Source organism: Mustela nivalis, assembly GCF_964662115.1.
Source record: "Mustela nivalis genome assembly, chromosome: 9".
Taxonomy (NCBI): domain Eukaryota; kingdom Metazoa; phylum Chordata; class Mammalia; order Carnivora; family Mustelidae; genus Mustela; species Mustela nivalis.
In genome coordinates, this window is record NC_139028.1 from 80,670,797 (window position 1) to 80,687,028 (window position 16,232).

The window sequence follows — 16,232 nt, forward strand, 5'->3', positions numbered from 1 at the left end:
AATAGGTACTCAAAAGTCAGCTACTATTATTATTAACAAGTACCAAATTGATGTTAATGAAAAATTACATTGGTCTTGGTTAGATTTTTCATAGTTCTGGGTTTGTGCTTATTCTTTTCATACTGGAGAAAATGGCATTTATGTTGCATGTATATAGGCAACTCTGTAATCTGGTGAAGTTTTTCCTAGTTCTTAGGATGCCAGTAAGGACATCATTATCATTTTGGGGTTTCCATAAAGAACACCCTCACTTGCTTGTGCATTGCCATCCAAACAAATATGAGAACCAGTGTTCTCAAGAAGAGATTGTTTTAGAACAATTATCAAAAATACATTGTTGGTGGGGCGCCTGGGTGGCTCAGTGGGTTAAAGCCTCTGCCTTCGGCTCAGGTCATGATCCCAGGGTTCTGGGATCGAGCCCCACATCGGGCTCTCTGCTCCGCAGGGAGCCTGCTTCCTCCTCTGTCTCTGTCTGCCTCTCTGCCTACCTGTGATCTCTGTCTGTCAAAAAAAAAAAAAAAAATACATTGTTGGTGGGAAGATTATGGTAAGATATTTCTACTTGAAGCTCTAATCTTATAAAAGACCATGTACATTTACATGTTAATTTTCACTTTTGGTTTCTACAAAGTGCCCTCATTTTAATTCCTTTATGGAAGAAAAGGAAAAGGATGGCAATAACAGCCCTCTTATTTTATATTGTTTTATTTTTGTTTCACATAGAATGCCTAGTGACTTTTTAGAAATATCTATATACACTGATTATATTCATATTCATTGTATATAAAATGTAGTGCTGCAGTGTATGGAAATTTTGCATAAGGTCATTTATTGGAAATGACTTAGCACTCGGTTTTAGGTACTTCATTTTAATAATAAAAATTGCTAACCTTAACTTATTACTCTTTGTTGAATCTTATTTGAGGTAGATATAATTACAGTATATGATTATCCTTATTATAGAGATGAAGAAATTGTGGCAGAGATTGAGTAAGTCTCCTTATTTGTAGTGGAGCCAGGATCCCGGGCAGCCTGACTCCCTCATCCTCACAGCTGATTTACTGGGCTGTATCTCCGTTTAACTACTTGCAGGGCTTGTGTTAGTTGTATGCAATAATTTGCTTTACTTAGAACCCATAGAATTTGAAAATCAGCCCTTTTTGCTTTAGATAAATTTTGTTTTGGCTAAACCAACATTATACTGTTTCTGAAGAGACTTTGTCCTTTGCCTGTTTTATTTTGTGAAAAAGATAGTTACATCCATAGTTTCTATAAGCATCTCTCCCTTGTCTTCCATTTGAAAATTTGAAACTTACACTCTTGGATAAAAGAACTTCTATTTTTCTATTTGTGAATGTCTCCCTAAAAAGGTATGCAGGAGACAGTTTACTGTTAATACTCCCACAGCTTACTGGCTGTTTGTTCTCCCAGATGAGGAGGCAGTCTATCATATTTCTCTCAGCATCTGGAAACACATGACTTGATTTCTGGTTTTGGCTTTTTGATTAATTAGCTACATAGTAATTATCAAATTACTTCTTTCTTTAATCTCCGGTTTCTTCCTTTATAAAGTGAGGTTGATGGTGGTTACATTGTTATAAGGATTGAATCCATTCATTGTGGTTTACAAAATGGCTGACATGTAATTGCTTACTAAATTTTAGCAGTAAATGTAATATTATTAATTAGTAGTAGTAGTGGTATGTTTAGCTTGGCACCAGTGCCACAAGTAATATTTTATATTTTGTTGTTTATGTTTCTAAAGTATCATTTATTGTAGCTATCCCCTCAAAATATGATGACTCTCTTTTATGCCTTTTTTTTTTTTTTCCGCCCCCATTTGTTCAGTCTCTACTCTCTTAAACCATTAAACTTCAAGTTTTGGCCAGTTTCATTCTGTATTCACTCTTCCCTTGAAATCTAGTCCCAACTTCTCCCCCCACCCCCAAGATTATTTTCTCCTCCTCTTTCTCATTCTTTTTCTTCTTCTTCTGTAGAGAGAGAGCTCCTGCATCCATGGTGTGTGGGAGAGACAGAGGGATAGTGAGAAAGATTTTCAAGCAGACTGCATGCTGAGCATAGAGCCTGACATGGGGCTGGATTTCATGACCTGAGTCAAGCCAAGAGTCAAACGCTCAACTGACAGAGCCACCCAGGTGCCCCCTCTCAACTTCTCTTATAATTGTCTATTATTGTATATTGGAGCTTTCCAGAATTATCACAGTCAGTGAAAACAATTCTTCCAGTTAGCACGCTCTGAGTCTTTGCTCTTCTGAGGCTGTTACATCAGCGATCTGTACACAGTAGAATTTCTATAGAACTCTGTAAGCTGATATCTGTAAAAAAGCACTTAAAGGGGCGCCTGGGTGGCTCAGTGGGTTGAGTTGAAGCCTTTGCCTTCGGCTCAAGTCATGATCCCAGGGGATCCAGCCCACATCGGATTCTCTGCTCAGCAGGGAGCCTGCTTCCCTCTCTCTCTCTGCCTGCCTCTCTGCCTGCTTGTGATCTGTGATCTCTGTCTGTCAAATAGATAGATGGAGTCTTTGGGGAAGAAAAAAAAAAAGCACTTTAAATTCTAAAAGGGACACTTTTAAAATGCATTTTTCGTTATTTTTAAATATATTTAGTATACAGTCCTTGAATTACATTCAGAATGTGATAAAATAATTTGTATCCCTTTATTTAAAAAAGAGATCTAATATTTCTAAAGAAATGTGTTTAGAATGAAATAAATAATGACTTTAATGTAAACTGACATGTATATTAGGGATTATAATGTATATTACACATAAATGTATATTTGGGCTTAAGATGAAGGTCAGGCTTGCAGTTTTGAGGTTGCAGACATGATATAAAGTAGAATATAGGTTTTTCAAAGATGTTGTATTAGCAGGGCCAAATAGAACTCCAAGTGAAATACGGAAGGATGAAAAATTGTTTCTTATTCATGCTGTTGTACTTTGAACTCCACAGTGAATGATCATTTTAGAAACATAAACTTACCTAAGGACAGCAAAGCTATGGAATTGCCAGACAATTGTATACTGTGTTCACCCTCAGGAAGCAGGGGTAGCATCTGGTAAAATTTTTGCTGTAACTCAGGCTGCCTTTGGCTTCTCATTGACTCAGCCATGGAATAGCTCATTATTCAGAGTTCTGCATGTTGTTGCACAGGAGCTTCCAGGAGAAGGTTGATCTATCATACAGCCACGGTGCAATGCTTTCAGTCTCACCATGACATTCAAGATGCAATCTTTTATATTGCCTGTATCTAGAATACTGTTAGAAATGAAACATTAAGAAAAGCCTAGAGAATATTTGATCTGTTGTCATGTTTATTTAGGTGTCCTCTGGATTCTCGGACAGGAGCTATATTTTCTTAATCATTTTATTCTGAACACCTAGCAAAGTGTCTGATTCATGGCAGATGCTTGGTAAAGTTCTTTGAGAAGAATTAACATAATGATTTTAAAGATAGTGATGACCCCTATATCAGGTTTGGAACAAGATCACAAAATATACCAGGATAAATTCTTGAAGTAAGGATGTTCCTTCAAATTTTGTTCATAATTTAATGGAAATAACACAGAAAGGTGTGTTAAAGTTGCAGAGAATTTTGAACTGCTAATGAAGTTAAAATGGCAAAAAACACATTTGCTGCTCAAAAACCGTAGAATTCTAATGAAGGTAATGAAGGTGACCGAGACATTGTACAAGAAAACTAAATTCATTTCTTCTCCCACCCCGCCAAATTCTTAATTTCCTGTCCCCTCAGTGATCCTGTTTTGAAGGTCTTCTGACTGCCCTCTAGTCCAGTGGTTCACTGGGAAAACTCCTTACATTCAATATAGAGTTGTATTCAGTTAAGATTTATTACATAGCAAAAGACATAGTTCAGGGACAGCAAGAAAAAGATACCCTTCAGTAAAGAGGTCATGTAGAGGCTCCCAAGTAATCCTTTCTTTGCAAGAGTCACGCAAAATGTACATTTCTCTCTAGCTGCAAACCTCAGAGGTACATGTGAGATGTCTCTTCCTGAGGAAGTTTGCTTGAGTCTTAGAGTCCTTAGTTCTCAAAGAGAGCTGGTCATATAGGCGCCTGCTCTGTGACCTCCCCCCCCCCACCATGGTGTAAATGCATGTCAGACCCCACATACACATCAGGAATATTCATGTTTGCTTTAAACATGCTGTCAGGCTGGTCCATGGCTTGGGGCATATAGAAGAGCATCATTACCCTCCAACTATGTGAGTGTTCAGGAGTTCTGTAGAGTCCGGTCAGGAATTATTGCCCTGGTTACAGAGATAAGATCTGAGAGAATAGATCTGCATTGGTGCTTTTCTCATGGGTAAAAATTGAAAACCTGGGATTCATACTTGACCTTTGCTTCTTTTTTTGCCAACATTCCTGTTGGGGAGAATCCTGTTAACTGAGAACTCTTACTGTTTTCTCAGATCCATCCCTCATCTATCATTGACATGTCTTGAATCCAGAATTCAAATTCTTATATTTCTCACCTAAGTTCAGACAGCTGCATGTAACCGGTTTGGTTATTTGTACTTTGCCTTTGCTTCCAGCAGCTGTCAGCCATTCTCTCCGGGGCAGTGGGACTGATTTCCCTACTCAGTTCTCATCCCCTTTAAGTAAAAAAGTAGGGGGAAAGGATGTGTTTTGTGTTGGGAAGACGTAGAGAGGATAAAGAAGAAACTAAAGATTTTCTGTGATCCTCGTATGAGAGATCACTATCAGCATTTTGGTAAGGCTTTTTATTTATTTATTTATTTATTTATTAAAGATTTTTATTTATTTATCCGACAGATCACAAGTAGGCAGAGAGGCAGGCAGAGAGAGAGGAAGGGATGCAGGCTCCCCGCTGAGCAGAGAGCCCGATGCGGGGCTTGATCCTAGGATCCCCCAGGACCTCAGGATCATGACCTGAGCGAAAGGCAGAGGCCTTAATCACTGAGCCACCCAGGTGCCGCTTGGTAAGGCTTTTTAAAAAAGGCTTTAGGTCAAGAGATGAAATATATAGAAATGCAAGTTTTTCCAGAATTTCAGTTCCTCAAGTTTAGGCAGGGATTTTTCTCTTTTTTTTTTTTTTTTTTTTTTTGCCACCAGGAAAAGTGATGTGTGTGGCACATGGTAGGTATTCGATTTAAATATTTATTTAATGAATGAATTTATAAATTAATAAATTTTTAAGATCTGGGACATCAAACATTCAAAGGTAAATCAACATCAAACCTGAAAGCCCATTTTCTGTGCCTGAATCTAGATGATTCTTTTCATCATTTTTTTTTCATTATAGTAGAAGCTGAATTATTGCTAATTTTAAACAATAAATGTTCTCAGTGTTCGTAATTCCACAGCTACACACCTGTAAACACAAATGATAATTTGGGAGGGAGGCAGTTCATTGTATTCAAGGAATACACACGCCTTACTCTGACTCCATGGCAGGGGCCTGCATTTGGAATGACCTGCCTGGTCGTGTATTTATTTTTCATGGGATGTACTTACATCTACCATTGGTCTCAAATGGTTAAGAATCCTTGTTTTGGGGGGCACCTGGGTGGCTCAGTCTGCCTTCAGCTTAGGTCATGATCCGAGTGTCCTGGGATCCAACTCCACGTCAAGCTTCCTTGGGTGGGGGGGAGCCTTCTTCTCCCTCTCCCTCTACAGCTCCCCCTGCTTGTGTTCTTTCTCTGTCAGTCTGTCAAATAAATAAATAAAATCTTTAAAAAAAAAAAAAAAAAGGAATTCTTATTTTTTTGTTGGATTTATGAATGGAGGACTAGATTTTTTAGTAAAGGTAGGAGAATATAATTTGTCTCTGAGGGGAGCAGAGGGAGACCTCCCCTTTCTGTCATTGATTTTTCAGTGTCTGTCACTTCTACCTTGTATACCTTTTAACGGCAGGGCTCTGTGTTTTGAAGAATGGCTTCCACCTGCACTATAATCTCTGCTGTGTACACCAAGCCCTGGAGCCTTCTTGACAAGTTTACCAATAGAATTTAATTCCGTTTTTTCTTCCACTAAATTACTAGAATCTTTGCTTCTTTGATATCACTTCCTAAAATCTTTACACATTTATCAATTTATTGTTGTATTTTACATTGCTTTATTGACATTTCCGTGTGCTTAGGGAACAAAAGAGAAGTATCTGTGCTTGGGTGCCACAGTGAAATGAAAGCAAAATAATATTACGTAAACCTTATATGTTTTTGTATCAGGATATTCCCTCCCTGCCCTTCCCTAGCACTCATATATTCTTCTAGATGAACTCCATAATTACTTTGTCACAAACTTTAAATGCCACCTACTTGACTACAGGTCTTCATTGCAGGAACTTCTCTGATGCTTTACGCTGCTTGCATTTAACTCCCTATTACACCATGTTTTTCTTTGGACTAGACCAGGTCTTTAATCTATGTCATATCAGAGGTACATTACGCATTTTCTTCCTATGCTTCCCGTTCTAAAAAATCCTGAAATGGCAATTCACTGTCTTTAAATAAAATCTAGACTCTTCAGTATCACCTCTACCTCTCAACTTCGTCACTGTGTTCTTCTTGCACTAATCATATCGAGCTATTTATAGTTCTTCGGATTTGCATTTCTCTTTTAATCACACACACACACACACACAGATGCGTGCATACAAAGATGACCCTCCCTTACACACAAAGACATACATGTCTTTGTGGGTGCTCTTTCTTTTCCTGGTTAAACTCAGATGTCCCTCACTTAAGGGCTTCTTATATAAGCTCCTGTGATACCCTATGCTGCTTACTGTTCTATCTCCTTAGACCATGTTCTTAAATGGGTGGACTGTGTCTTTCAAGTCTATATGCCCAGTATAAGATAATTAATCATGCTGATATTCCGAATCATGAAATAAAATTGCTACTTTTATGACAGAATGACCAATATTTTCCCATCTTATTTATTAACAGAATTTTCACTCAGAAAATAGATGGTTTCAATACTCACTGGAGTACTCACTGGATTTAAGAGACTTACTTAAAATATTCTTCTTACTACATTGTCATATTTCTGTGGATTAAAGCTAATTTCTGAGCAGGTGATTCTAGAGATAAAATTCATTTGGCATGCTTTTATGCCAAAGAAAGGTTTAGTGAGTAGACACTTGAGAAAAGTCAACAAAATGTATGGTTTTTTTCATGAATGGGGAATCAGGTGGTGATTAAGATGAGCAGTCTCAAGAAAGAGGTTATCTATGTGAATGATATCTGTGTTGAGCTGTTTCATACAGAATTACTGGGACTTATGGCCTTTGTCTTTTTTTCTGTGTATTGCCTGAAATCTTAATCTTTCCTGCTATATTTATATTTGAACAAGTAATTACTGATGCAAGTAGGATTATGACTTGTAGCAGACAATAAACAGCCTGAGCAGATGGCCTTTTACAGAACACATCTTGTTTCAGCATTAGCATTCTGATGATATTTCTAGGCAATGGGAATATTTTGCTCTTTTAGGAAGCTCACTTTTTGTTTCTTTTGAAGTGTTTATAATTATTAGAACCACATAAATATTTCAGTAAATAGTAAGCAACCACAGCAATTTTATCAGAAAGAATTTTATTAAGTACTTATTTGAAAAAAAAACTCAAATATGATAAACAATCCCTTTTTCTTAACTTTTGCATGAAATATAACATGTATTAAATGTGCATAAATAACGAGAAATAGAACATTACCACCCACCCACCTCCATTTGCCCTTTTTCAGTCAGATACTGCCCTTGCCTATTTGAGTTACCATCTTAACTTTGATAGTAATGACTACTTTGTTTGCTTTCTACTTTAACCACTGACATCGCCTTCCATTTAAGATAGTTTAGTTTACTCAACTCTTGATTTTTAAATAAATAAATTGATATGTTATGCATTCTTTTTGTCTAGGTTCTTTTGCTCAGCATTTTTTTTTTAGTGTTCATTCATGGTATGTGTAACTGGAGTTCATTCATGGTTATTATTGTAAGGACTGCAGTTGATGACTATATCACAATTTTCTGATCTGTTCTTGACAGACATTTTTTAGGTTTTTCAGATTAGAGCTATTATAAAAATTCTTTTACAGGCTTTTTATACATAATGGTTCTGGTTGGTATTGTCTCATCTTTTCCATTTTTTTCCAGTTGGTCTTAGAGCACCTCATTACAATTTAAATTTGCATTTCTATGGTTATTAATGAGGCTGAGCACCTTTTTAGGTGATTATTGGCCATTTGAGTTTTCTTTTCTGTGAAATATCTGTTGATATCTTTTCTCAGATTTTTGTTGAGTTGGAGCTTCTCAAGGAGATCTTTATATTTTTAAAATTTTAGTAGTTTCTAGGTTTTAGATAGTGCAGATATCTTCTCTCATTCTTATGTGCGTTTTCCCTTCATAGTGTCTTTTGATGTACTGAATTCTCAATTTTCATAGAGCAGCATTCTTGTTTAAGGCTATTTTTGAGCTTATTGAGATATTCTCCTATATTCTGTTGTAAATACTTGATAGTTGTGTTTTTTACATTTAGGCCTGTGATCTCTTGGGCATTGTTTTTGTATATGGGATGAAGTAGTGATCCAGTTTTATTCTTTTTTTTTTTTTTTTTTGTAATCTGTTTAAGTGACCTAGTTGTCCCAGTCTCACTTATTACAGGGACCATTCTTTCCTCTCCACTGTGCAGTGTCATTCATCTTTGTCAAGAATCAAGCACCCATATATGAGGGCAGTATAACCTTTATACTGAAATTCTACTAAGGCAGTAGAACAGAAAATTACAGGTTACTCATTCATGAACATATATGCAAAAATTTTAATCAAAATATTAGAAAACTAATTGAGCAATATATTGAAAGGTAAAGTTTATCCCAGGAATGTAAGGTTGGTTACGTATGAGAACATCAGCCAGAACAGTCTATTGAGATCATCTCACTAGATGCAGAAAAAATGGCTTAATAAAATCCCATATCCATGCAGTATGGATTACAGTTCTTAGTGAACTAGAGCTAAAAATGAATGTCTAACATGAGATACAGTACCTACAAAAAAACATAAGCCCTAAGGCCCATGTCTTGATGAGGCATTGAAAGCATTTGCTTTAAGTTCAGGAACAGGACAGAGATACCTGCCGTCACTATTTCTGTCTAACTCTGTAAAGGAGATCCCAGTACAGCAAGGCATTAAAAAGAAAGTTACGAGAATTGAAAATGAGAAAAGAAAACTATTCATATTTACTAATGGTATGTTTATAATTATGCCCTTCAGAAATAAATGATAATTATTCCAATAATAAAATTATCAAGATGCTGAATACAAATTAATATACAAAAATTAATTGTATTTGATGTGGTGTTCCATGATTCATTGTTTGCACATAACACCCAGTGCTCCATGCAATAATGCCCTCTTTACATCAAAAACTAATGATATACTGTATAGTGACTGACATAACTTAAAAATAATCAGTTGTATTTCTGTAAGGAACATGAAGCACTTAAACAGTGGAAATTAAAATATCCAAGTGTATTGTTAATTTCTAACTTCCCAGATAATTGAAAGACATTAAGTCACTTTGAATGGAAAATTTACCCACAGGTTGAATATCCCCCAGTAAAGGTTATACATGAATCACAAGTCAGCTGTTTTAACTTCTTCTTCTAACATTTTCTGCAATAATTTCTGCTAAGAATAAGCCTGTAAAGACCCTAATGAATCTACTAAGATATGAACCGTCCTATACAAAGCTTGTTACTAACTCCTTAGTCGTGAACTTACCTAATTCCTCTTTTCACACTGTTTTTCCAAAGCCATCTAAACTGTCCTTCTCAATGAGCTGGTTTTTGTTTACTCCATTTTCTTCTTTTGTTGATCCCCCCCCCCACTTTTTTGTATGTCAGCAATATCATGGAGTCCTATTCTTGGTAATTAATGTAATCAGAAACTACATCTTGATTACAAGGTTGCATAAAATGCTCAAGAATGAGGAGTCACTGAGTTCCACATCATCATCTCTGTCAGTAGCATTCGATTATATTGTTACTTGTAAAGCCAGTTGAAGTTTACTTGCACTCACAGCATTCCTTCTGCTTTAGAGGGCTATCTGTGTTTTGGGAAGGGGATAGAGCAGTTACCCTCATGGGGTAGATATACTGTAGCCCAACTCTTACTGAGCATTTAGTTGTTGTACCACCTAGAAGCACCTGTTCACCGCAATATAGGAATCCATCATCAACTCAAGTAATTCTTTCGACTCTGTTGTATGTAAAATAAGTGATGTATCCTCCTGATTGTCCATGCCAGTAATGATTCACTAAGCTTTTCTAGTATGTCTTTGTGAAATGCCCTATTTCTTTCACAATACACTCCGCACTCAGGAGTCCTCTCACCTTGTCCTCCACCTACCTTTGGGATAATCCATAGCCTTAAATTCATTACTTTCCTAATGGATACTTCCATCTCCCCAAGTAGCCATATAAGCACAAGGAGGCCTTCCAATGAGAGGAAAAATTGTTCTTGCAGGGTTTTTTTTCTCCTGCCTCTCTCTCCTCCCTGAAAGGACTAGTATTTCTCAGACATGCTAATAACAGCCAGAGAATAGAACTTTTCACTGTCTTCCCTTCTGCCTACTGATGCCTGCCAGGCCAATGGTCAGTTTCTATGAGTCTGAGTATTCCCATTTCATACCAAAAATGTCTAGGTAACCATCTGAGGATTAATCTTTCTATTTTTTTAGTTCCTTCCTTTTCCTGGTTTAAAAGTGCCCCGAACCTTTGTGTTCATGGATCTGTATGAGAGTTCTCCTACTAGCACCACACTGAGCTAACTTACTTTCCAGTAGACTCACACAAATCTGATTACCCAGAGATATTACCCAGTACTAAGCTTCATTAATAATTTCAAAGATATTAGTAGTAATGAGACTCATGTAGTAGGGAACAATCTGGTACATGGAGAGGAGCTCCTTACTTAGAAATCATGTCTACACTGGGTGAGAGAATACATGCCTGACAGAGAGAAGGAAAGACCAAAGCAGCTGCCCTTAATGTCCCAGACTTCTCCCTAATTAGGACCTCTAAATTGCCTGTATTTCTGAAATTGTAAAGCTTGACTCTGGGTAAAATCTGTGGTTCATGATCCTTTGTATTCATTCACCCATAAGTCCATCCTCTGTTCTTATTCCTTCATATTTCAGTATCTCAGATCATTTTCCATCTTTCTGAACAAATTCTTTAACATTTTTTTCATTATGTACGTATGGCTGTAGCCAAACAAAATCAAAATGGTATTGGCTTGTTCAAAAATATATTCTGCTTCTATCTTGGAGATATTTTATCTGTGTGGCAGTTCTGGATTGGTGTCATAATGCTCTAGTATGGAAGTCCATAAACTTCACCCATGGACTGGCCACATGTTTTGTAAATAAAGTTAGGATATAGCCATGCCCTTTTGTTTACATATTGTCTATTGCTGCTTTTATCCAACAATAGCACTTGAGTAGTTGCAAGCAGAAACCATATGGCCTGGGAGTCTAAAATATTTATTATTTGGCAATTTAATAAAAAATTCGCACACCTCTGCTCTAGTTCATTGGTATTATCATTCTATTACCTTTCTGGCCTCTGTTGTTGCTATTAAGAAACCACATGTCAGAGTAACTTATTTTTATTGGAGATAACCTGTCTTTGCTGGAGATTTTGTCTTTGTTTTTGATTATTGAAGTTGTAATTTATAGATTTAAAAGAAATTAGTCTTAGATTCTTTGGATTCATCTATGGCTTAATGCGTTTAGCCAGTTCAAGAAAATGCTTATCCTTTTTTTTTTTTTTTTTTTTAAGATTTTATTTATTTATTTATCAGAGAGAGCAAGAGAGTGTGAGAATAAAAGCAAGGGAAATTTTAGGCAGAGGGAGAAGCAGGCTCCCTGCTGAGCAAGGAGCCTGATGCAGGACTTAATCCCAGGACCCTGGGATCATGATCTGAGCTGAAGGCAGACACTTAATGGATTGAGCCACCCAGGTGTCCCTCATCCTTTATTTCTTCAAGGGTTTTTTTTTTCCTGTTCCTTTTATTTCTTTTCTTTCTGTGACCTCATTTTTTTCTATTGTAGATTTTCTCACTATATTCTTTGTCTTAGCTATGCTTCTGTAGTGCTCTAAAAGCAAGTGTTGGCAAACCTTTTTGTAAATGGCCAGATTGTAAATATTTTAAACTTTATGTGTCACTTGTGCTGCTTCCTTCTTGCTTGCTTCTTCCTTCTTAACAACGCCTAAGCCTATGAACGTACAAAAATGGGCACAGGCTAGAAGGCCATAATTTTACACTCCTTGTTCTAAAGATTCAATTAAAAGACAGATTAAGTGTAACACCCAGTGCTCTACATCAGAAACTAATGATGTACTATATGTTGGCTAATTGAACATAATTTTTTTTTTAAAGGCAGATAAATAAATAAATAATACATAAATAAGTACATAAAAAGATCGAGATTGTCAGACTGGATAAACATAAGACCCATCTGTTTTATAGCTTCAAAAAAATCCAGTCTAAATACAAAAATGCCATAGATTAGAAGTAAAAGAATGGGGAAAGATAATGGTATGAAGACATAAATAATTTATAAAGCTGAAACGAATATATAAATATATAAGCAAAACATAAAACTTTAGGCGTTCAGAGGGTATTTCATAATGATATAACAAAGGCTTCAGAATACATGAAGCAAAAACTGACAAATTAAAGGAGAAATAGACAAGTTTATAATCATGTCAGGAGATAATCAGTACTTTTCTGTCAATAATTGATAGAACAAGTAGATAGAAAATGAATAGAAGTATAGAAGATCTAGTTGACACTTACATAACACTTTATCAAAAAATATAGCAGAATGATATTCTTTTTTTTTTTTTTTTTTTAAGAGAGAGATCACAAGTAGGCAGAGAGAGAGAGAGAGAGGAAGAAGCAGGCTCCCCACTGTGCAGAGAGCCCGATGCGGGGCTCGATCCCCCAGGACCCTGAGATCATGACCCAAGCTGAAGGCAGAGGCCTAACCCACTGAGCCACCCAGGCACCCCAGAAAGATATTCTTTTTAAGTGCACATAGAACATTCATCAAAATAGATTACATATAAGACAATAAAAAGAAGTCTCAGTAAGTTGAAAAAAATTTAAATCTTATAGACTGAGCTTCTTGGTTTACTAAAATTTAATTATAAATCAATAACAGAAAGATATCTGATAGATCCAAAATATTTGGCAGTTAAATAACACATTTCTAAATAACACATGGTTCAAAGAAGAAATAACAAAAGAAAGACTATAGAAAATATTTTGAACTGCATTAAAAGTACAGGGTATCAAAATTTGTGGGATGCAGCCAAAGCCATACTCAGGAGGAAATTTAGTTTTAAATGCTTATATTAAAAAAGAAGAAGTATTTAAAATCCATGATCCTAATGTTCCATCTTAAGATATAGTAGAGAAAGAAAACTGAAATATACCAAGAAAGAAAGTAAAGATCAGAGGTCAATGCAATACAAAACAAAACAATAGAGAAAATTAATGATAACAAAATATATTTAAAGAAGATAGCATTAATAAACCTCTAACTGGAATTTTCAAGGAGATACAAATTATCAGTATTAGGATTGAAGAGGGGAACATCACTACAGATCATATAGTCAAAGGATAATGAAGGAATATTACAAACACCTTTATGCCAATAAATAATAGCAATTTAGGTAAAATGGAAAAATACTCTGAAAAATGAAAGTCAAAATTGATTCTAGAAGAACTAGAAAATCTGAATATACCTAGATCTAATAAATTAAATGAGTGGGTGGGTGCTTGGGTGGCTCAGTCTGTTAACCATCTACGTGCAGTTCAGGTCATGATCCCAGGGTCCTAGGATCAAGCCTTGCATCAAGGCTCTTTGCTCAGCTGGACCCTCCTTCTCCTTCTCCCCCTGCCTGGGCTTCATCTCTCGCTCTCTCTATCTTAAATAAATAAATAAAATCTGAAGGAAGGAAGGAGGAAGAAGAAAAAAGAAAATGAGTTGGTAATTACAATCCTTCCCATAAATTAAACTGCAAGCTCAAATAGCAAATTTCTTATAGCATTTAATGAAGAATTAATACTAAACTCTTAGAGGTGGACAGAACCCTTCACAACATAATTTAAAAGGCTATTACAGTGATACTAAAGTCAAACAGATATTCCAAGAAAATAAACTACAGACCATTATCCCTATGAACATTTTTTTTTTAAAGATTTTATTTATTTGCGAAAGAGAGAATAATTCCATCCATGGATGTATGGATAAACAAAATTGTTTTATCCACACAGGAATACTAAGCAACAATAAGGAATGCACTATACACAAAAGTATACATGAATCTAAATAGTATGCTTATTGAAAGAAACCACATGCAAAAACGTACATTTGTTATCATTCCATTTATAAGAAACTACAAAATAAAAACCTAGTATGTAATGAAAGAAGGAAAATCAATGTTTGCTTGTGAACAGGAGGATTTTCTGGGAAAGAGTACTAATGAATTCAAGGAGGTAGAAATGTTCTGTATATTGATGATGATATTGATCACTCAAATGTCTCTCTTGTAAAAGTCAACAAAATTTACCCTTTAAATGAATGTACTTAATTTTATGTAAATGATACCTCAGTGAAGTTGGGAAAAGACATCCTCCTTTATTAGCAGAAAAAGTCCTTTGTAATTCAGATGTACATCCTCTGAGGATTGAGAGTTTATTTATTTAACTAGATAGAAACTTAGAAGCTTGCTTTTAACTTTTTGAAATCATCTCAACTCTGTTGTCTACTTTATATTTTAAAAGGAAGGTGAAAAATACGTGCTAGTCTTAGACCAAGTATATAAAAATACCTAATGAGTGTCAGTGGACAAGGTTAAATAAATTAAGGTGGTAGTAGATAGTCAGGTTTTATGCAGCATACAGTATTTTGAGGAAATAATGTGCTGAGGATGTATGTGCTGCTTTCACAGATACTTTGATCCTCATAATAGACTGTGAAGTAGATAGGGCAGGCATCCTCATTCTCTGTTACACATGAGCACACAGTCTCAGAAGATTATGATATAATTTGATGAAGATCACTTAGCTGACAATTACTAAAGGATCAAGAGTTCAAATAAAGAGTTTCTGGCTTTTAATTCTCTCTCCACTGTGAAACACAGCTTGCCTTCAAAATATACTCTTGTTGCCTGCTCTGTATGTCTCTCTCCACCCCTCCCTTTGGAAAGAAAACAAAACAAAACAGTAACTTTATTGACATACATTTTTGATAAGATTCAGATTTCTTTTCAGGCTGAAGTTTTCAGTATTGGTTCAGGGTATTGCCATATTAATCAAAAACATTTGTGGACATTTATGCAGTGATCAAAAATTAATTCTAGTGCTCAGGGAGTAATCAAACTTAGAACATACAAAATAACCTGAACAGTTACCAAGAAATTATATAATATGATTAATTTTCTGAGTCTAACATACTAATTTAATTATTATGATAATTTTCAGACTAAATAAACTTGAAGATACTATTACACTAATTAAAGGAAAGATTGAAGAAGTTTGCCTTCCTGTAGAAAAAGTGGATGTTATTATATCTGAGTGGATGGTAAGTGTTTGCAGAAAAAACTACTTGTATTGGTTTTTTAAAAAGAAAGCAATGAGTAAGATAGTAGTTTTCTGCATTTAATTATATTTGATAAATGGTAGAAAAATGGCATTATTTTAAAAACAGCTACAGTCTTTTTATGGTAGTTTATTCTGATATGACACTGGCTATTTGTAATCGTATTAAAAAGAGTATAAATTAGCTTTTTTACTTTTAAAATCATAATAAGGAATTACTGTTTTTCTGTTTTCTAAATTTGTAGAGAACTACCTATGTTTGCTGAAAAGTCTTTGAGGTCTAGTAAGGACTTACTAGTACTATTTGATCAAACTTAACATGATGTTGCCAGTATTGCTGTAATACTGAATGTCCTGTCTTTCTTAATGTCAGGCCATGTACTCAGTGTCCTTTATCACACAATAAAATTAAGATATGTTATATAGTTTTAGAATTTGCTTTGGAAATCATAAGTCAGGGTACGGAATGTTTATTTTTAAATGTATATGAAGTAAAACTAATGGTATTCAACAACTAATTTGACTTGTTGATAATGCCAATTTGATGAAGA

At 35.4% G+C, this 16,232-nt stretch overlaps 1 protein-coding gene across 4 annotated transcripts in view; it reads left to right on the forward strand.

The window, feature by feature from the left end:
* The window catches only part of PRMT3 (protein arginine methyltransferase 3), a 129,958-nt gene that overhangs the window by 28,458 nt on the left and 85,268 nt on the right, over window positions 1-16,232 (forward strand). For all 4 annotated transcript variants that reach the window (XM_082747368.1, XM_082747369.1, XM_082747371.1 and 1 more), the window contains one exon: window positions 15,565-15,664. In XM_082747368.1, the coding sequence (XP_082603494.1) occupies window positions 15,565-15,664 (100 nt within the window). The remainder of the gene's footprint in view (window positions 1-15,564; window positions 15,665-16,232) is intronic.